This window comes from Hevea brasiliensis, chromosome 10, assembly GCF_030052815.1.
Source record: "Hevea brasiliensis isolate MT/VB/25A 57/8 chromosome 10, ASM3005281v1, whole genome shotgun sequence".
Lineage (NCBI taxonomy): Eukaryota > Viridiplantae > Streptophyta > Magnoliopsida > Malpighiales > Euphorbiaceae > Hevea > Hevea brasiliensis.
The window spans coordinates 6,416,683-6,438,319 of NC_079502.1; the positions used below are offsets into that span (position 1 = coordinate 6,416,683).

General features: G+C 30.8%; 3 protein-coding genes and 1 long non-coding RNA gene across 7 annotated transcripts; 3 read left to right on the plus strand and 1 right to left on the minus strand.

Annotated features, from left to right (window-relative positions):
• Positions 1-1,142: 1,142 nt before the first annotated feature.
• Positions 1,143-4,559, plus strand: LOC131169743 (uncharacterized). Of its 4 annotated transcripts, none has more exons than XM_058129066.1 (8): positions 1,143-1,358; positions 2,133-2,345; positions 2,442-2,633; positions 2,716-2,916; positions 3,038-3,118; positions 3,428-3,563; positions 3,976-4,087; positions 4,192-4,559. In XM_058129066.1, the coding sequence occupies exons 1-8, from the start codon at positions 1,254-1,256 to the stop codon at positions 4,208-4,210; spliced, it is 1,059 nt and encodes a 352-aa protein (XP_057985049.1). In that variant the 5' UTR covers positions 1,143-1,253; the 3' UTR covers positions 4,211-4,559. The 4 variants fall into 4 exon arrangements, with proteins under 4 accessions (XP_057985049.1, XP_057985050.1, XP_057985047.1 ...); XM_058129067.1 differs by having other exon boundaries at positions 1,145-1,358; positions 3,428-3,560; XM_058129064.1 differs by having other exon boundaries at positions 1,147-1,358; positions 3,976-4,068.
• Positions 4,560-8,242: 3,683 nt separating this feature from the next.
• LOC110670288 (receptor-like kinase TMK4) lies at positions 8,243-11,421 on the plus strand. The gene is made up of 2 exons (XM_058129063.1): positions 8,243-10,730; positions 10,907-11,421. Exons 1-2 carry the CDS (start codon positions 8,522-8,524, stop codon positions 11,293-11,295), a joined length of 2,598 nt encoding a protein of 865 aa, XP_057985046.1. The 5' UTR covers positions 8,243-8,521; the 3' UTR covers positions 11,296-11,421.
• Positions 11,422-12,020: 599 nt separating this feature from the next.
• On the plus strand, positions 12,021-12,817 carry LOC131169744 (uncharacterized). The gene is made up of 2 exons (XR_009140654.1): positions 12,021-12,241; positions 12,357-12,817. It is a non-coding gene; the product is annotated as an uncharacterized LOC131169744 (long non-coding RNA).
• A 190-nt stretch (positions 12,818-13,007) lies between these two features.
• Positions 13,008-16,693, minus strand: LOC110670350 (alcohol dehydrogenase class-3). The gene is made up of 9 exons (XM_058129068.1): positions 16,526-16,693; positions 16,289-16,425; positions 15,620-15,666; positions 15,208-15,533; positions 14,302-14,384; positions 14,102-14,177; positions 13,646-13,803; positions 13,408-13,569; positions 13,008-13,305 (listed from the first exon to the last, which is right to left on the minus strand). The coding sequence occupies exons 1-9, from the start codon at positions 16,557-16,559 to the stop codon at positions 13,189-13,191; spliced, it is 1,140 nt and encodes a 379-aa protein (XP_057985051.1). The 5' UTR covers positions 16,560-16,693; the 3' UTR covers positions 13,008-13,188.
• Positions 16,694-21,637: the final 4,944 nt, after the last annotated feature.

Consider the following 21,637-nt stretch of genomic DNA (forward strand, 5'->3'; position numbering starts at 1 on the left):
ATAGTAATTGAAATGATCGTTTTTTTGAATGTAAGAAAAAAAGAGAAAAATATAATTTTATTATTTTTTAAAATTAAAAACTTACTATAGTAAATTATAGTGATTATTGTGAAATAAAATTAAAATTTATAATTTTTTTAATAATAAATTAAAATTATAAGAAAAAAATAAAATATAGAGTAAAATTCAATGATAAACTATAAAAAAATTAGCTGTATTTACAAACAACTAATTGAGAAGAAGGGGAAAATATATGTTCATAATACTAAAAGAATTTGTAAAATTTCTTTCACAAAATACTTAAATTCTTTATTTTTCCTTTTAAAAAATACCATAACTTATACATTTTTTAATAATCACAGTAATATACTGAATTAAGATTTTCTTCTATAATTACTTTATTACTTTATTTTTCTTTCTACAATATATGAATTGTTTTTATCATTTAAGGGCATTTATTTTTTATTTGATTTTAATAATGAAAATTTAAAATTTTAAGGTTTTAGAAATAGTTTTAATATTATTAAATTAAAATTTAATAATATTTAAATATAGTTATTGACAAAATAAGATATGCTTTCATTTTAACAAAGTAAGCATAAAAACCTCTTGGGTTAATTATAAAAATACCTCTAAAGATTTATTTTTAAAACACTTTGGACCTTATTATTTTAAAAATTAATACTTTTAATTCTTGTATTTGAAAATTAGAAGGTTTTGATAAATTAAAATATATTATATTCATTTATTTTGCAAAAAATATTTTTTTATATTTTTTACAGTTTTAAGACATTATCAAAATTAATTAATGAAAAATATATTTTTCTTATTGGAGGAAAAACCAAATCATTTTTTTTAAATAACTATTTCTTTCTAAAAGAAAAATCATTAATATATATATATATATATATATATATATATATATATATATATTTATATATATATAATTTAATATTATTTTTAAAAATTTTTATTGAAAATATTTTTTATAAAAAATATTTTTTTATATAAATTATTTTTTTGTTAAATAAAGAGTAAATTATGATTAAATTTTAGATTAGTGATTAGTTTTGGGATTAAAAATATTAATTTTGAAGTGGAATATGGTATATTTTAATATAAAATTTTTAGCAGTTAATTGGTTTTAATATAATATATTTATATTTTCTAAAAAAAAATTATATTTTCAGTGCAGAGCAGCCGCTCCGAGTTCGTGGCGTTGGCGGACAGCGAAAAAGAAGAGCAGAAGAGAAATGGCGCTGTGGCTGGAAACTGGGTCTGAACCCAAAACGGAAAGCGAGATTGCTGACCTTCAAGCTATCGCCGCCATTAAAGAGTCTGCTGCTCTTGAACTTAAGGTCATCTCTCTCTCTCTCTCTCCCTCTTCTCTCCCCATCGGCTATAGATATATTCTCAATTCAAGCCTACCATTGTCCAGTACTATTTCTGGGTTTGAGTTTGTTTACGATGAAATTTTTATTATTCTTTTTCTCTATTCGAAGGAACACAGCAATTCATCATTATAGGTTAATAGATAGTCATGCTTAGAAGTTCAACATCCGGAGGATTAAAAAATTGGTCCTGTTGGTCTTTGCTTTGCTTTATGTAATCAATTTGATCTGAAAGCTTTTTTTTTTTTTTTTTTTTTTTGCTTTATCAAAATTTAAAGCAAAATTGCTATAGGGCCAATGCTTGTACTGGTTGGACGTGTAGTAATAATTTGAGTGACTGCCACAAGTAGAATGCTTTTACATTCTTTGCACCGTTTATATTTTGGTATTTTGGGGGGTATCCTGTTACACATCAGACCTGCACACCTTTGAAACTCAAGATAACCAGAGAAGAAATAGATTGGATGAGAAAAGAAATAGAACCAGCTAACATCTTTCAACTGCTCAACTATCACAGGCCACCCTGACTATTTTATTCCTTCCACATACAATTACAGCCCTGATTCTCCTTACTAGTATTCATTACATATCCTTAATGGGTAATCTGGAAATGTTTGTTATTTGGCTGAGAATTCACCTTGGATCATGTTTTGGAATAATTGAAATTACCCATCATTTTTAATTTACTTGTTTTTTCTTCAAGTCATTGTGCCTTTCATGATTTTCCTGTCTATCTTACAGGAGCAAGGTAATAAGTATGTCAAGATGGGTAAAAAGCATTATTCTGATGCTATTGATTGTTACACAAGGGCAATAAATCAGAAAGTTTTAAGTGATTCTGAAAATTCGATTATTTATTCAAATAGAGCGCATGTGAATCTATTGCTAGGCAATTATAGACGTGGTCTTACAGATGCTGAGGAGGCAATTAAACTGTGTGCAACTAATATCAAGGTAGTTATTTCTTTCCTCATGTTCTTAGCCACGCTTAATTTGTAAATTAAAGTCTTATGATCTTTTGTTCTATTGTGTGTCTGTTGGTTCAAAAAGGCACTATATCGAGCTTCCAAAGCATCTTTGTCCTTGAATATGTTGGATGAGGCAAAATCTTATTGTGAAAATGGACTAAAGCAAGATCCAAATAATGAAGAACTTAAAAAACTTGCTAAGCAGATAAATTCATTGAAGATGGAACATGATAAGCATGAAGCTGAAGTTTCCAAGGCTGTATCAGATGCTAAGGTTTGATACTTGTAGTTTGGAAACAAATGTCTATTTATATTGATGTAGAGATTCACATCTTTTGCTTTGATGAAACTGTCAGGACCTTCTTTCTGCAATTGAAGCTAGAGGCTTGAAGATTGGGAAGGCTATCTTTCAAGAGCTTATTGGATTAAGGAAACCGGTAATCAATAAAAATAAAATTATTCACTGGCCAGTTCTTCTTCTATATGCGGAGGTTATGTCCAGTGACTTTATTGAAGACTTCTGTGAAACGGACATGTTTTCAACTCATCTTGACATGATATCCTTTTTTCCCCCCAATGTGATTATTTTAGCTCTTAAATCCTGTTTGTTAATTAATTCGACATTTGACGTGCTGTGGCCATAATTCATTGCTTGTATGATGTCCTTAACTTTCTTACATGTTTTCAGAAGGCTGTCCACCATTACCGTGGGATACAGAAAACAATTATACTCGTGAAGCTGTTGAACTCTACTATGAGGTAAGCTTTGATATATTTTCCTTATTTGGTTGGCTTTTGTTTCTAAATATGTAATCTATAAAATTTAGAAAAGAGCACTCTGAACTCTGAAGGGTATATTGTGTCAACATTAATGCAAACAAGTTCCCTTGATTTCTCGGTAAGTTACCCAAAAGTGTAGTCAAGTTACCTAGAATATTGTTAATTTACCTTCCTGTTTGGTAAGTTACTACAATACCTATTGTGTTGTCATTGCCAAGCAGCAGTTTGTACCATTATCTCTTTCATATTTCCTCTTCATTTCTAACTCCCTTGTTCTTGATTAATCAGGCTGGTTCTACAATATGTCTATCCAAGTCGAAAATTCTTCATTGTTTACTAGAAGGGACTGCAGGTGCTAATGCAGCAAGTGTTGGAGAAGAGAAGGAAGCATTTGAGGATTCTACTGATGGCAACTCTACTGGTAGTATGTTTTCTAATATCCTCCATGTCAAGCAACTTTTATCACTTTTTTTTTAAATTTTAAATTATCTTTTTTATCACTTATACTCTGGCAATCCATGTTGGAGAGTGAAATGCATCTTGTTCTTTTCTTTTCTTTTCTTTTCTTTTTCCCCAAGTCATAGCCATTTATTTTGCTGCTGGCCTTTGCTTCTGAAGTTCTACTCTGCCTCTATACATAAGATTTGGGACAGCTGTTTATATTTTTATTCTCTCTCACTCTCTCCCTCTCTTTGTTATGATTTTATAGTTACTAATTAGTTTTGGTATGCTATGAGCTAATCACTTCTGGTAAGCAAAAAAATTGAGATCTTGGGCGTGCTAACAGAATGTATTACATGCTTATTAACCTGAACTTCCTGTATTTATATTCTTAGGCACAGGCTCTTCAAAATGGGTAAAAGTAAATGAAAAGAGAACACTTCATGAAGTTCTGAAGGAACGCGACTTTGTTATCCCAGGAATTCCAGGTCTGCATTCAGTTCCTTGGTAAAGTTTTTATGCAGGTGTAAGATTCTTTTATATGCCTTATTGGAAAATTCTTTTATATGCCTTATTGGTTGTTTTTCTTTTACAAATTGGCACATATGCAGTTTTTTATGTCGTTTCTAAAACCTCCAACTTCTATAAAAAGTTCAAAGCTGGTAAATGGGCTCTTCCACCATGAGAAGGTTGTGTTCAATAGCGTAAGTAGTGCAGCTTGGTTCTCTTCCAGGCAAGCTTTCTTGACAGCACCTGAATACATAGAAACCAAATGTTAAGTACCTGAAGCACCCGTGTGCATCTGTTGGGAAGGAAAAGCAAATTTATTAAAGCAACTTTTTTTCTTTTTAATTTTTTATTATGATCCACTGTTTTTGTGTTACAAAAAAAAGGAAAATTCTATATTTTTTGGGTTTATGTAGTTGATTCAGTTTCCTTCTCTATTGTTTATATGAAGAGAGTTTAAAGAGTAGTATTATCACATGTTAGCACTTTGTACCGTAAATTCAATGTTATATACTCAACTCAATTCAACTAAGCCTTTATCCCAAAAATTTGGAGTTGGCTATATGGATTCTCTCTCTCCACTCTAAACGATTTTGAGTTAAATTCTTGGAAATGTGTAATGCTTCTAGGTCATGTTGTACTACTCTCCTCCAAGTCAGTTTAGGTATACCCCTTCCTTTTTTTCTTTCTATCCTCTAACCTAATCTGCTCTACTTGTCTAATTGGAATCTCCGTATGTCTGCGTTTCACATGACCAAATCACCTCAATCTCCCTTTTCTCGATTTATCCTCAATTGGCACCACTCCTACCTTTCTCTAATACTCTCATTACGGACTTTATCTAGTTTAGTATGGCCACTCATCTACCTTAACATTCTCATCTCCGCAACTTTTATTTTAGACATATATGACTTTTTCAATACCCAACACACTACCGTATAACATGGCCAGTCGTATGGCTGTATGGTAAAATTTTCCTTTCAACTTATTGGGAATCTTGCGATCACATAAAACTCCCATGGCATGTTTATACTTCAACCATCTGGCTTTAATCCTATGACTAACATCCTCTTCACATCCCCAATCTACTTGAATGATTGAGTCGAGATATTTAAAGTGATTACTTTGGGACAGTACTACTCCATCTAAACTAACTATTTCCCTATCAATTTGCAATGTATGTATTCTGTCTTCATTCAACTTAACTTAAGGACTCTAGAGTACTTCTCCAAAGCTCTAACTTTTTATTGACTATATCATCCGCAAACATCATGCACCAAGGGATACTTTCTTGTATTCAATTCAATGTTATATAATAAGTATAATAAATGAAATGATCGTGAATAATAAGTACATATTAAAATAAGCTTCAATAAAGTACATAACAAAATAAAAATAAATATATTTTTTTTAACAAAAGGTTAAAGTTAAAGGGGTGTCTATATAAAGCTTAAACTCATATGAGGATGAGTTTATTCACTATTAGATTGACTTTTTACATATAGATTTGTGAATTCTCTCTCTCTCTATATATATTTTAATTAATTTTGCACATATCTTGACACAAATATTCAATCTAATAATAGTTAAACTCGTTCTCATATGAGTTTGGACTTATATTAGATGTACCCAAGTTAAAAAAAAACAAAAGAAAAAGACATCGTTTTTTATTGCATATTATTTATATACATACTCATAATTTATTTTTTTTATATGTAATTTTTTTATATATAACAATAACACAATATTATCATAATATTATTATAATATATTAATTTTAATAAATATTAAAGTTTAATTTTCATTGTTATAATACTAAATTGGTTTCCCTATTTTGTTTCTAATGAAAATTTATTTGTATTTTTTATTTTTTTATATGCACGTTTAATTCATGTCCTAATTTTTATATATTTAGCTTGTTTCTCTAAAATAAAAAAAAAAAAATAACAAGAGCAATTATTATTATTATCTTTGCACAATTTTTTGAAGAAAAAAATTTACCATAAATTAGTAGATGATGATTGCAATCTCTTCTATATTATATTAATTATAATACAATTTTAACCATTTTATTTTTGCATTTTTTTTAAGAAAAAAAATACTAACGTAATCATTAGATGATGAATGTCAATTAACTTTTAAATTTTCACGTTAATCTTTAATATAAAATAAATAACTCTATTTTAGTTTGAAGGAAAATGCAGTCCTCCTCAATCAATTAGTTTAAGTTTTTTTTTTTTTTTTTAATTTTAAAATTTTTCTATTTTACTTAAAATATATTAATTTTCATTATCATAGTACTAAACAAGTCTGTATATAAAAATGATGTAATATATAAGAGTTATTAAAATTTATTATTACTAAAAAAATAGATATTTTCTATTAGTTAAAAATTAATCATTTATTTTTTAAAATTCATAAAAAAAAGAGGTAGCTTTTTTTTTCTTTTTCCAATAAAATTATATTTATATAATCTTGATTTAACTAAATTTTTAATCTTAATATTACTCAAATATTTGATTTTTTTCAAATTACTCAAAACTAAGTTAAAATCATAGAAGAGATCATCTACTTTATTTATAAAGCTATTCATTTGAATTTGAATTTTATTTTTATTTTTATTATCTTTAAAATTTAAATTATAAAATGTTTTAGAAAATTAAGAATATTATGTATTATTATTAATAGAATTACTCATACGTAAAATATGTATAAATTTCCTCCCATTAATGCGTTATATATATTAATTATATATTACAGATACCAATTATAATATCATATTATAAATTAATTACAAAAATAATATGTTAATAGAAAAAATTAAATTATATATTATTTTATTTATTAATATATTCTCTTATTATTTATATTTTTCATGTATTATACTAAAGAAATAAATTTTAATAATCAACCTTAGAAGAAAAAAAGGCTATAAAAAACAAATTTAAATTTCAATAGAGTATTCATTTTTTTTTTTGAAATATAAAAATTACCCAAAAAGGTAAATTTTTGGCTTTTTAGTTAATTTTTTAAATAAAAATCTATCAAATTAAAAAAAAATGTGCATTTCTCACTTTTTTGGCAATTTTTTTTTTAAATCGACGTAAATTTATTTGAAAACATGAAATCAAGGATTTCTTTTACAAAAAAGAGAATATCATTTTCTCATTTTAGTTTTTTTTAACAAAATTTTATTTTGAATTGTAATAAAAAAAAATTAATGAAGTATAATTTAAGTATAAGCAAAAATAAAAATTTTAAATTTATATATATTTTAAAATTAATTTAAATAATAAAATTTTAAAATAAATTAATTCTTAATCAAAATACTTTAAGAAATCAAAGGGAAAGCAACTACGTAGAGTTTCAAACATAAATATGAAAACCGCGTCTAGGGTTGTGCAGTTTTCTGTTTTAACCAAAAAACCGAACCAAACAGATTAATTTGGTTCAATCGGTTCGGTTCGATTTATAATTTTGATAATTTCGGATTAATCGATTTGGTTCGGTTATTTTCATAAAAAAATAAAAAAAATCGAACCGAACCGAAATTATTAATATATATAGGAAATAAAAAAATCGAACCAAATTGAATCGAATCGACTCGAATCAAACCGAAATCAAAGAAAACCGAACCGAACCTTAAGATTTTTGAGTTTTGATTTCTAATTTTTTTTGTTTTTATGTTTTTATTATTTAGATTTAATGTTAAAAATATGAAATTTTATAAATTTCGATTTGATCTGTTTAAAACCGATTTATCGGTTCGATTCAGTTCGATTTTCTTTTATCAATTGGTTCGGTTCAGTTTTTAAAATTTTTTATTTTCGATTTTCAGTTTTATCGGTTTGGTTCGGTTCGAAACTAAACCGACCGTTTGCACACCCCTAACCGCGTCGTAGAAATCATGCTTTCCAATGAAAACCTCTATGGCACCCTCCCATCTGAACTCTCTACCCTCTCGCACCTCCAAATACTCTATCTCCAGCAGAACCATCTTTCCAGCTATGTAGCTTATTCTAATCCAAAGTATTTGATTTGATCGCCTGTAGTGAGTTGGAATCCTTATCTTCTTCATAAGAGAATATGAACATACTAATTTTTCTTATTAAATTTTTGCTCAGGCCATATTCATTATAGATGAGATTTATGGTCCACTCATTTTGTGTATACAGTTCATTTGATAACGATCTTATATTATATTGTATTTTATTAGTCAAACTTTGAATATTGGTTGCACCCTTTTTGTTTTTCTCTCTTTTTCAATTTGTTGCTGCAAATTTCTTAAGAGTTGAGTCTTGACCTCAAACAACACGCTATGACTCTCTGCTTCCACCTCAGGCTCAGCCTCTGCCTTTTAAGTTTTCTTGTTACTCTCTGTGTTTCGAAAACACACTGGTTCAGTTCTTCACCTGGCATCTTCTCTCCCACGCAATGCTTCACCCATTCTTTTCTCTGTCATTCCTGTCTCTCCTTTTTTCTACTACCATAGCAGATGACTCCATCGCCATGTCAAAGCTAGCCACTGCCCTCGACCTCAGCGTCCCCAAGAGCTGGGCCACCGATAACAACGCTGAATACTGCAACTGGAATGGGGTCCGATGCGACGCCTCCAACCGCGTCGTAGAAATCATGCTTTCCAATGAAAACCTCTATGGCACCCTCCCATCTGAACTCTCTACCCTCTCGCACCTCCAAATACTCTATCTCCAGCAGAACCATCTTTCCGGTCCTCTCCTTTCTCTCGCCAATCTAAGCTTGCTCCAAGAACTACGTCTTGAAGATAACAGCTTTAGTTTTATCCCTCAAGGCTTCTTTCAAGGGCTTACCAGCTTGACTGACTTTCGCATAAGCCAGAATACAAATTTAGATCCTTGGACTATCCCTGTTCATTTTGCTGAATCTGGAAGTCTAATAATTTTCGAGGCAACTCAAGCTAACATTGAGGGGACTATACCTGACATGTTTGCCTCGCTTCCAGGATTGCAGAATCTGGACCTAGCTTACAACAATTTGACAGGAACTTTGCCTGCATCATTTGCAAATTCAGCAATCCAGAACTTGAGACTCAACTACCAGCAGATGGGGTTGTCAGGTACCATTGATGTTCTATCGTCGATGACACGGTTAAATCAGGTTTGGCTCATGGGGAATCAGTTTACTGGCTCAATTCCAGATTTCTCAAAATGCGAGTTTTTGTTCGATTTACAGCTAAGAGAAAACAAGTTTACAGGGATTGTGCCAGCCTCCTTGATAACACTTCCTCGTTTGCTAAATGTTTCTTTATCAAACAACAAACTGCAAGGTCCTGTCCCCAAGTTTCCAAGCCATATTTCGTTACATAGCGATGCTAATAATTTTTGTGTGGCAACTCCTGGTGTTCCTTGTAATCCACAGGTGAAAACAATGCTGGAAATTGCAGGTGCTGTGGGATATCAGGAGATACTGTCCGATTCTTGGCGAGGAAATGACCCTTGCAGTAATTGGGAATTCGTTACCTGCGAGGAACAGAATATTAGCACCATCAACTTTGGAAAGCAACATTTTTCAGGAACTATATCTCCAGCATTTGTCAATCTTACAGCTTTGACGAATTTGTATCTGAACGATAATAATTTGACAGGTTCCATTCCTGATAGCTTGACAAAATTGACTCAACTCAAGGTTCTTGATGTCTCCAATAACAATCTTTATGGGAAAATCCCAGCCTTTTCATCTTCAGTGAAGTTGATTGCAAGGCCAGGGAATCCCTCCCTTGGGATAGACACAGGTTCAGGTGGGAATTCTACTCGAAAAGGAAGTAGAGGTAATTGGGGGCCACGGAATCCCTCCCTTGGGATAGACACAGGTTCAGGTGGGAATTCTACTGGAAAAGGAAGTAGAGGTAATTGGGTATTGCCATCTGTAATTTCTGGTGCTTTTATTGCTGTTATCTCCTTCATTGCTTTTGGTTTGTTGGTGCTGTTCAAGTATAATGGGGTGTCAAGGAAAGTGAACCATCAGGAGAATATGACTGCACAAGCCAAGCAAAAGAATTGTCATGTTATTGGGGGACATGCTGATTTTTCGATGCAACTTATTCGACAAGTGACCGATAATTTTAGTGAGAACAATATTTTGGGTAAGGGAGGTTTTGGTGTGGTTTATAAAGGTGAATTGCACGAAGGAACTAAAATTGCTGTGAAGAGAATGAAAGCTCCAACAATGGCTAACACGAAAGGAATGAATGAGTTTCAAGCTGAGATAGCAGTGCTTTCAAAAGTAAGGCACAGGCACTTGGTTTCTCTTTTGGGTTACTGTGTACATGGCATTGAGGGTTTCTTGGTCTATGAGTACATGCCTCGGGGGACTCTGGCACAACATTTGTTTGAATGGCGTGAACGCGGATACCCTCCTCTTACCTGGAAGCAGAGGGTCAGCATTGCACTGGATGTGGCGCGAGGAGTGGAATACCTGCACAGTTTAGCTCAACAGAGTCTAAGTTTCATTCATAGAGATCTGAAGCCTTCAAATATACTTCTTGGGGATGATATGAGGGCTAAGGTCTCTGACTTCGGTTTGGTTAAAAATGCATCAGATGGAAAGAATTCTTTGGAGACAAGAGTGGCAGGAACATTTGGCTATCTTGCACCTGAATATGCTAGTAAGCGAAGGCTTAAATATTTTCAAGATGCTGAATTCTCTTCCTTTATCCTTATATGCTTCTCCATTCCAGTCTCTATAAAAAATTTTCCTGTGGCCTGCAAAAATTTTGAATTATGTTGCACTAACGAAGTTTTCAGTTTTCTTTGTTCTAATATGAAATTATTTACTGGACAGAAACTGGAAAAGTGACAAGGAAGGTGGATGTTTATGCATTTGGAGCAATTTTGATGGAGATGATTACAGGTAGAAAAGCAATAGATGACACAATGGAAGAGGAAGGGTGGATGCATATGCATTTGGTGACATGGTTCCGCGAGGTCCTGATAAACAAGGAGAACATCTCAAATGCAATTGACCAAGCCATCAATCCAGACGAGGAGACCTTAGGGAGCATTTGCGTAGTGGCTGAATTAGCAGGGCATTGCACCACCCCTAACCGCGACCAAAGACCAGACATGGGCCATGCAGTCTATGTCTTGGCACCTCTTGTAGAACCGTGGAAACCTGCCAGCCAGGAAGAAGAGGATCAACACACTTTTGAAGTTCCACAATGTATCTCTTGAACTTGGAAAACAACATATAGGAGTGTAGTACCCTTATGCTAATGCTATTCAGGCATTAACTAAAACTTACAGGATAACATTTAATTCTTAGTTTTTTAACTTTTTATTAAACACATTTTAATCTAAGGCAGAAGAAACAAAATGGATTGAAACTTCAAAACATTTCAGAGAACTACTACATCATTTAATTGAAATTAAAAGAGTTCACTAGCATATTTATTATGAATTATAAAATATAATTTCATTTTTTAATTAATCATTTTTATTAATCTTATGAGTTAATAAGTTTGTATATATATATATATATATAATGTAAAAATACAAATAAAGAGGGTGTTTTTATTTTTATGAATAAGTATTTTCGAATTTATTTTGAAGTTTGATGACATATTTTAATGACGACTAACTTTCATAACTTATAAATATCAAAAGTTAGCTTTTGCAAATTCAATTGATAACTTTCGTTTTTTTTAATTAATATTTTATGATAAATTATTTAGTATTTTCAAGGTATATATAATTTCTTTCATATGTATAAATCTCTGTTTATTTAACAGAAAATATTTTTTTTTTAAAATATTTTCTATATTTTTTTTAGTGTTTAGCACTAAAAAAAAATTAATAAAATTTTCTGATTAAATAAAAAATTAAATTATTTTTAAGAAAAATTACCGCATTTCTCTTGTTCTTATTTTCTATCTCAGCTGCTATTTTTCCTACACTTTCCTTCTTCTCAGTTGCCAATCAATCTATTCTTTTATTCTTCTTCTCCTCCTGAGCTCAGATGAGAACAGGTCATGACACTAATCATGGTAAATTCATCACTCCCTAAATCTGCAAAAACAGCAAATTGCCACTCTCGTTTCTTCAAGAACAATATCGTAATTGGACATGGCTATATCCCAGCTGTTCAAACATTATCCTGCTGTCAAGCTCCCATGAACAGGTTTTTAGATTTAATGAGATCAGCACTTAATAGCATTTTACTCATTTCTTCATTTCTCTCAAGATCTTCATTTCTCCATTTAATTGTCATTCGCTTCTGTTTTCCTCTTCCCTAGTCTCTCTGGGCTCATCACGCGGCATGCATCATCCTAGCTTCAGTCGTTCTTCGATCGCTTCTGTGTTCTTCCTCTGCCATCGCATGCACGTTGGGATTGGCTTTCAAAGTTCAGTGGTTTATCCCCTCTTCTAGTGTCACATGCGCCTCTAGTACTCCACAGAGGAAGAGAATACAGCTGGTCCAGGACGAAATGGAAATCCTGTTGATTGCTGCCGCTTTTGTAAGATTGTTCGATTTAACAAATTCCTTGATTTTGTTAACTTTACTTTTGAATTTCTTATCTTTTAATTTCTTAGCTTTGGTTTTTATTGTGTTAGTTTTGATTGTGCTTTTGTTTTCTGATTGTTTGCATCCTGTTGTGTAATCTGGATACCAGAGAGAATGGTTGAATCGACCGACCGAACCAAACTGAATAAATAAACATCAAATCAATTTGATTTGATTTGTTTTTATGTATAATTCAATTCAGTTCCGGCTCAAAATTGAACCAATCAATTGCACAGCCCGCTTTGTGATATCCAAGAATCTGCATTAAAAAATATCAGACAAAGAATTCATTTATCACTATTACAACAGTGACAAATGATGAACATGCATTCAGCTGCATATCCATCTCACCTCCACGCCAAACCTCAAAATCAGGCCAATCTTTTAATAGGTTAAAGCACGCACTTTATTACAAGACACTTATGGGCAATAGTCACATTATGCACTTTGTGTCCAACAAAAAGGGGAAATTGAAGCATTCCGTTCCACAAAACACTTGAGGGAGGCTTTAATAGATAACCTTAGACAGATAACACTTGAGCAATCCTTAATAGACAATAACCTTACACTTGGGTACTAAGCACACACCGGAGGCAACCCCCTTCATGCATCAGATCAAATGCCTTGTTGATCTCCCCAAGAGTCAAATTATGGGTGATGTACTCATCCACCTTAATTTCCTGTAATATGAGCAGAATGGATAGGGGCAACTCTGTGAGCTACATTGTTGGAGATATAAAACAAATTAAGATATATATATTGTGCAGGCATCACAGAATTACCTTTTTCATGTATTTGTCTACAAGCCAAGGCACCTGTGAACGGCTCTTGAAACCACCAAAAGCAGTTCCTTTCCAAACACGGCCAGTCACCAACTGGAAAGGACGAGTGGATATCTCCTGACCTGATGCTGCAACACCAACAATAACCGAGGTCCCCCAGCCCTGAAAATTTCCAGGCATATCAAAAGTGTTCTGCAGACCCACAAATGGTTTTGCCACCAGTTAAGGCACTACTTACCTTGTGACAACATTCCAAAGCAGACCTCATCACAGAAACATTTCCAATACACTCAAAACTGTAGTCAACACCACCATCCGTGAGATCAATGATGACTTGCTGGATTGGTTTATCATGGTCCTTTGGATTCACAAATTCAGTTACTCCGAAATTCTTTGCTGCACAGTGAAATTTACAGAATTAAGTAAACAATATAAATACGACAAATTCCGAACAGGCACCATCCCTTCCCCCATCTCCCTTCTCACCAACAAAAGAACATAAAAGCAATAAAGGTAACAGAAAAAGGAAGAAGATCAATCAACAATAACTGAATTATGATCTCCTCATCCCAAGCATGCAGCAGAGACAAGCACCATTTTTTATAATGGAAAATTTGTTTAAGAAAGAGGAAGTTTTGCAAATTTATATGTGGGCACTGCAGAATATTAAATGGAAGTAATAAGTAGAATATACCTCTATCAAACTTCTTGCTGTCAATATCTATTCCAATTATTCGTGAAGCACCAGCTACTTTTGCTCCCTCAGCAACCTATCAAATCACAGATGGTCAAAATTAAAAAAACGTCAGCACAGAGACGATTGTTCTATTATCTGGACATAAATATACAAAACACAGAGAAAGAGAGAGCTAGATGCCCGTGTGTACAACTTACTGCAAGACCAACTGTTCCAAGGCCAAAGATAGCAACAATAGACCCAGCTTCTACTTTTGCAGCGTTCCAAACTGCCCCAAGGCCTGAACAAAAAAAGTGTTACAGATTTCCGTGTAAATACATCACAAGTTGCTCAAAGAATTTCATTTGCTAGGAAGCTGAAGATGAAAATGACAACAAAACAAGAAGAAGCAAAGATGTAATGGAAGAGTAGAAACAAGCTACAGGTTACAATTGCATTCGCTTTTCTTCCCCCTCAATCATATAAAGGTGCATAAATCATGAATATCCTTAGGTACATCCTCGTCATATTTCTCTCATAAACTTCAATAGTCAAAACCCCCTTAGAGGCTTCAACCAGCGCAATAACATAAACCAGAAACAAACAAGGCCATACATTGAAATGGTGCTAAATATTATTAACTGATAATAATGTGTGTGTGTGTGTGTGTGTGTGTGTGTGTGTGTGTGTGTGTGTGTGTAAGCTTTTCAGAAACTTAGTTGAGGACTTTTAAATTTAAACCACAAATACCATACCAGTACATTACAGCTGAAGAAATCAACATATTAGCAACTGATTTCATCAAATGCTTCCATATTCTCAAATTAAGTAGCAATAATAGAATCCTAAACTGATGACCAGCGGGATTGCAAGTGATGAACCAATATTAGGGTAATACTTGATAGGTAACTTGAGTAGTTTTCTCTGAAGATAATGATGACAAGGGAAAAAAATTCTGACAATAAAAGAGGAAAAAAGCTTGGTACAAATAGTTTAGGCTTGAGACAGCAATCTTTTTGCCAATTGATAAGATGTTGTGTTGTAGTAAAAAGTAACCCATTCAGAATGCTAAATACAGTAGTGGAATAACCTTGGTAAAGTAAGCAATTATTAGAAATCATTACCAGTAGGAACACCACAGCCAAGAAGACAAACTTTCTCCAAAGGAGCTTGGGGATCAATCTTTGCAACACTAACATCATGTACAACTGTGTACTGGCTGAATGTTGAGGTTCCCATGAAATGGTAAATAGGCTTTCCATTTATAGAGAACCGACTCTTACGATCATTCATCATGATTCCAACACCTGTAGCTGCACGAACCTTGCCACAAAGATTTGTCTTCCCTGATCTGCAAAATTTGCATTCTCTGCATTCTGCCTGGTAACAAGGGATGACATGATCACCCGGCTGAACCTCAGTCACGCCTTCACCAACACTTTCTACAATCCTGAGCCAAAAATTCAACCATATCTCCCTTTTAGGAAAAGATCGTACAACCCATTTAATGTCAAATGATTTGCATGATATACATACCCTGCAGCCTCATGACCAAGGATACAAGGGAAAAGGCCCTCGGGATCCTAGAATGCAGATAAAGTCAGACAGCAGGTAGCAAAATCAAAAAGTTGAGAACAAAATTTAAAAATAAATAAATAAATACACAGTTACTTTTACGTTGAAAAAGTTCCCATGTCAAAACCAAAGTGAAAGGCCAGATTTATACAAAAGAAAAAAGAAAGCCCTCAAAACGCATCGTAGTGTACAGGCTTGTAGGGGTTCCCCATAGGTCAAAGTAATTGCTAAATGTTTATCTTAATTGCATTTCAAGCTATCACCGCAGATAATCACATCTCAGATGATCAACATTCAAGAACGATTTTCTTTTCTTCTTTTTTCACCCCCAAAAATGTAGAATGATGAGCACCATTTTCTGTAACAGAACCATAATTGACAATGATCGGCCAGTAAATAAAATTATCAGAAACATGAAGTGCAATGCCTGATAATATGACCCAGTTACCAATAAAATTGCATCACACACCCCCCCCCCCAACCAAAAAAAAAAAAAAAAAAATCCAACACTATAGAACACCACCACCACAATTCATTAGAATTCAGTTATCCAACAAATCAGGAAGAAACCAATACAGCACAAAAAGCATTCACATATAAATAAAAGTATATCTAAGTGTGTATCTATACCTTTCCACTCCAAGTGTAAGCGTCGGTATGGCAAAGAGCAGTGAAGAGAATCTGGACTCGGACCTCACCGGCCTGAGGCGGAGCTACCTGCACATCCTCTATGACCAATGGCTTAGTGGGCTCCCACGCAACAGCAGCTTCATTCGAAATCCAAACAGATCAAACAAACCAAATCACTAGGGTTGTATAAACAGAAAAAAGACACACAAAACACATTAGAACAGAGAGAGTAAGTACCTTTGCAGGTGATAACCTGACCCTGAGTAGCCATGGATGAGAGAGAGAGAGAGAGAGAGAGAGAGATGATAAAGGAGTGGAATGGGAGATTTTGAGAAGAATTGGGGGGTTGGTAGTGACGACAATTATAGAAATGTTATGGGAGAAAAAAATTGATTGTGGAGCTCTTGTTTCCTTCCATGGACGTGGACGTGCGTATGTGAGTGCGGCACGGTGACGGTGGGTTTGGGTTTGGTTAGCTCCATAGACTCTCTGATATTTAGTGGGCTCATAACTGCCTGTTTGGGCTTCCTAAACCGTAACAAAGTTGTGCAACTTAGCCTAGCCTCTGCCTTTGCCACATAGCTTTGCCACATTTTTAAGGCATAATTTTTTTTATTAATTTTCATGTTTAAATTGAACAAATTTAATTTTTCTTAATTTAAAATATTTTATTTAAAAAATAAAATTCAAATATAATTTTATAAAAACTCAATTGAATTCTTCTCTTATAAATAATTTATTTCAAATGAAACCATTAGAAATTGTGTTAAATATGATCAATACAATACAATAGGAGTTAATCACAATATGATTTTTTTTTTTCATTTTAGTTCCATTAAACGTAAAATAACCTATTTAGTTCAGTGATGATATTCATAAATAAAAATAATTTTAAATATTTATTAAACATTCACATACGAAAAAAGCTTAAAAGTCGAAAAAAAAGTCGACTTTTAACGAATTAATTAACGCTTTGTTAATGTAAAATAAGGTTTTTTATAATTTTTTAAGCGTTTGAGAGGAAGATTAAGTTTTTTTTTTTAATATTTGGAGGGTTTTTTTTTTATATACAGGTGAGGGAGAGAGCTCAAAACAAACAAACGGATTATACCGAAGATCAAATCACTCTAGGCCAAGAGATGCCATGACTGTTCCAACGCAATAGATCAATAACCAAGGATATGATTGCCTAGTTCATTAGCCAACTCCTCAGCAACCCCATTAGCTTCTCCATAGCAATGTTGCAAAACAACATGCCAAGGTCTCTTGAAAAAACTATGGCACTTAGAAATCAGATTCAGAAATCGCAAATTATGATCCTTCTCGGCAAATGGTAACTGAAGGACGGCCTTGGAATAGAGCTCCACAACCAATCGACGATAGCCTAACTCCCATGCCAAAGAGAGACCATGAACAAGAGCATGAAATTCAGCTTGCATCGAATTACAAATGCCCAACGGAATCGTGTAATCACAAAGCCAACCACCCATATGATCACCAAGAACAACATAGCCACCTCCTACCCGGGTTTAAAGAGAAACATTTTTAACCACTAAATTAATGAGTTAGCAAGAATATATTTTTGAAGATAAAAGCTGGAGTTTTATTACATTGGGCCAACAAAGGGTAAATGAGCACTTAAAACAAGTAGCAATCGTAGCAAGTGAGAAGGAGATTACACATGATTGAAAGGCAGCAAATCAAATGTGGAGGAAAGACAATTGAGTAGTTGAAGATGGAGATAGAGATACACAAGAAGTGTGGAATTGGAGATGGAATTGTGGAATTGTGGATTCATTGTTACGACATCTTTTTATTGCCTTACAAATGGCAACACCATGGCGACAACTTTCGACATATCCACCAATTCTATTTTATTTTTTTAATATCAAAATTTTTTTAAGGAAATCGAAGATTGAAGACTCTTCCTAAATCTATTTTTATGATTCAATTTAATATCAACTTTTTAAATTTAGTTTTACCACATATATTTTAGATAATTTGTAAATTACTTTCTAATGAATGTTGAAAATTACATGTCGATCCTTTTTTATAAGATATAATTTAATTTTAATAATTTAATTATATTAATAGATTAATGTATACTGCTTAAATTAATCACTAACTCCATTGATTCAATTAATTTTTTTCAATTTAAAATAATTTAATTTTTAAAATTTTATTTTATTAACATACATTAAATAATTATTCGTTTTATATTTAAATAATTATGTATTTTATAAAATATTAAATATTTTTATAATCATAATTATTTCAATATAAAAATTTAAAAATATTTAATTTGATAATATGCTTTTAAAATAATAAAAATGTTAGCTAGCTTGCCACATGAAATGGACATATACCCTTGAATCTAATTTGAAATTTGGATATAATATTTTAAATTTTTAGAGATTTTAATTAATTGAATTAAAATTAAAATTATTGGATTAAAATGTAAAATGTTGAAAAGATTTGAATTCTAATGTGATTGTGCTAATAAATTAACCAAGTTATTAATTTAATCTTTTTTTTTTTACTAACTTAACAAAAATGTTAATAAAATGTATTTTAAAATAAAGTAAAAATAAATAACATAAAATATTTTTATTTTAATCGATAATGATTGATGTAAAATATTTATTAATTAAATCAATAAGAGATAATAAATAATTTATTTTATTTCGATTTTCAAGGGTCCTACTCTACATGTACGGAATATATATATATATATATATATATATATATATATATATATATATATATATATATATATAATTAGTGGACTCAGGATGAAATGAGTACTAGTGGGTAAAGAGTACATGGGTTGGTTTGCTCGGATTTAATGTATTTATTCAAACCAAACCGACCAAAATCGATTTTGAAAGTGTTAAAAAGCAAAACCAACAAATCAAATTATAAAATCAATATCATCGATTTTTATAATAAATTGAATTGGGTTCGATTTTAATGTTCACATATTTTGAAATATTTAATTTCAAAATAAATTTTTTAATAATAAGTGTTTACAAATTCATTTATACACTATATAAAATATTTACTTGAGACAAAAAAAAAAATAAAAAGTCAAGTTTCATGATATACCATACCGGTGGGGATTGATTGGAGTGAAAGTGAATGAAATACATTTTAGAATAAAGTAAAAAATAAATAAAATAAAATATTTTTATTTCAAATTGAGAATGATTGAAATAAAGTATTTATTAATTAAATTAATATGAGATGATAAATATTATTTAATTGTGATTTATACTTATTAGTTAGATTCATAATGTCTAATAAATAAATTTTTATATATTTCATAAATATTTATATTTTTAAAATAATTAAAAAAAAATTAAAGAGATTAGATTAGACTTAATCATGGGTTGATTCAGAATCAAAATCGATCAAATCAGTATTTAACTTGAATTGTGAATGAATTAGACTAAAATTGAATCATAATCGTTTGGTTTGTTTACAACCAAATCAAATTTCTTTTTAAATTAAAAATCTAAAAAATTTAAAAATTTGAAACAATGGACTTGAACTAGACAAGGATCGGAACTGGTCTAATGGATGTCAAAATGGCAACGGGTAGGGTAGGATACCCGCGAAAATTATATACACAAATCAAATCCAGTTAATATTTTAAAAACATAAATCTGTCTCAAATTCGATTAAAATTTATTCTTAATTGCCTGTATTTATTCTAAATCTGATTATTATTACCCTAAAAATATCCAAATCCGTTTAATTTTATATATTTTAATTAAAACTTTACACAAAAAAATTATTTTTATTAATAATTTATATTTTAAAAATTCAATAATTTCATAAAATATTTCAATATTATTTATATAAAATAAAATATATAAATATTTATAAATATTTTTACAAAAATAAATATTTTATATTTAATTAAATATTTATATAAATGAGTTCGAGTAATTAATACTTAACATGTAAAATCTGAATTCATTATGAGTATTAAATTTTAAACTCAAAATCATATCAAACTAGACTATATACTACTCAAACTCATCTTATTGAAATTTGATTCAATCAAATATTTATAAAAATCCAACTCATTATCATCTCTAAATAACGAAATCTAAGTAGGAGCGACTTGAGGAGTATAACCCTCTAAATCCTCGCCAAATTTACCTTTAAATATAATAAAAAATTAAAATATATATATATTTTTTATTTACATATTTATTATCATATAAATTAAATAATTATATTTTTATAAAATTTAAATTTGAAATAAATTATAAGAGAATATCAAACCATTTTCAAGCTAAAATTCAAGAGTTAAAAGATTCTGCTTTTAGGAGAATGGAAAGAGGCATGAGAGTAACAAAAGCTGCCACATCCACATGTCCCAAAAGTAGAGGTAAACATCCACAGTCAGAAACAACCAAAGAGAAGAACAAGAAGAAGATCACATGGCAAATCTGAATTCTGATCCAGTCTTGGCACGTGGCTATGCACGTGCGACATTCTAATCTAATGGCAGGCAGGAAGGAAGGAGAGGACCAACCAAAAACAAAACATCATAGTTACATCCAAACACTGACAAACAATGCTCTGTCGGTATCTTCAAGGTCATCATTCATCTTTTCTCTCTCCAATTATCATCTGCCACGTGTTCTTGCATGATTTATTTTCTGGTCAACCCTTTGACTGGCGGTTTATTGATCTTTCCATTCCTCGTCGATCTTTCTTGTATTGTACTTGTATGGCTTCCATTCAATATTCAATTTTTCATAATCATATAATTAATTAATTAATTAATTAATTAATTATTAATCTTATTTCAAACGTATTTAATAAATAAATTTTATTATATATTTTATATTTTTAATTTACAATAAAATAAATTTAAATTAAAAAAATTCAAATATCATATGTTCATTAATATCTCTAAATAATTAAAATGAAATATAAATTTTAGATATAAAATTACTTAAACAGAAAATTTCTGAAACCCTTTCCAAGTTTGACATTCATGAATAATTTAAGGGTTAGAATGAATTGTAGTTTATTAAAATTTTTAATAATCTCTAAATTAATAACTAAATCAAATCTAAATTAAAAAAAGTTTAACATAATCAAAATAAAAAATATTTAATTTTTTTATTAATTAGTTATAATTGAATTAATTAAAAAATTATATGTATATAATATTATTAATTAATAAAAAACTAATAAAAATATGCCCATAATTATTTAAAAATAATAAATATAATATATTTTAATAAAAAATAATTATAAATCAAAATAAATATACCAATAAAAATCTAAATTATCAAACTTTAAAATACATTTAGTAAAAGGTTAAGA

Coding starts and splice junctions, on each gene's coding strand:
- LOC131169743 (XM_058129064.1), top strand. CDS start 1,254: ATGGCGCTGTGGCTGGAAACTGGGTCTGAACCCAAAACGGAAAGCGAG. Junction 1,359..2,132: donor CTGCTGCTCTTGAACTTAAG/GTCATCTCTCTC, acceptor TCTATCTTACAG/GAGCAAGGTAATAAGTATGT. Junction 4,069..4,191: donor TGTTATCCCAGGAATTCCAG/GTCTGCATTCAG, acceptor GCACATATGCAG/TTTTTTATGTCGTTTCTAAA.
- LOC110670288 (XM_058129063.1), top strand. CDS start 8,522: ATGCTTCACCCATTCTTTTCTCTGTCATTCCTGTCTCTCCTTTTTTCT. Junction 10,731..10,906: donor TCTTGCACCTGAATATGCTA/GTAAGCGAAGGC, acceptor TTTACTGGACAG/AAACTGGAAAAGTGACAAGG.
- LOC110670350 (XM_058129068.1), bottom strand. CDS start 16,559: ATGGCTACTCAGGGTCAGGTTATCACCTGCAAAG. Junction 16,426..16,525: donor TCAGGTTATCACCTGCAAAG/GTACTTACTCTC, acceptor TTTCGAATGAAG/CTGCTGTTGCGTGGGAGCCC. Junction 15,667..16,288: donor CTTACACTTGGAGTGGAAAG/GTATAGATACAC, acceptor TCTGCATTCTAG/GATCCCGAGGGCCTTTTCCC.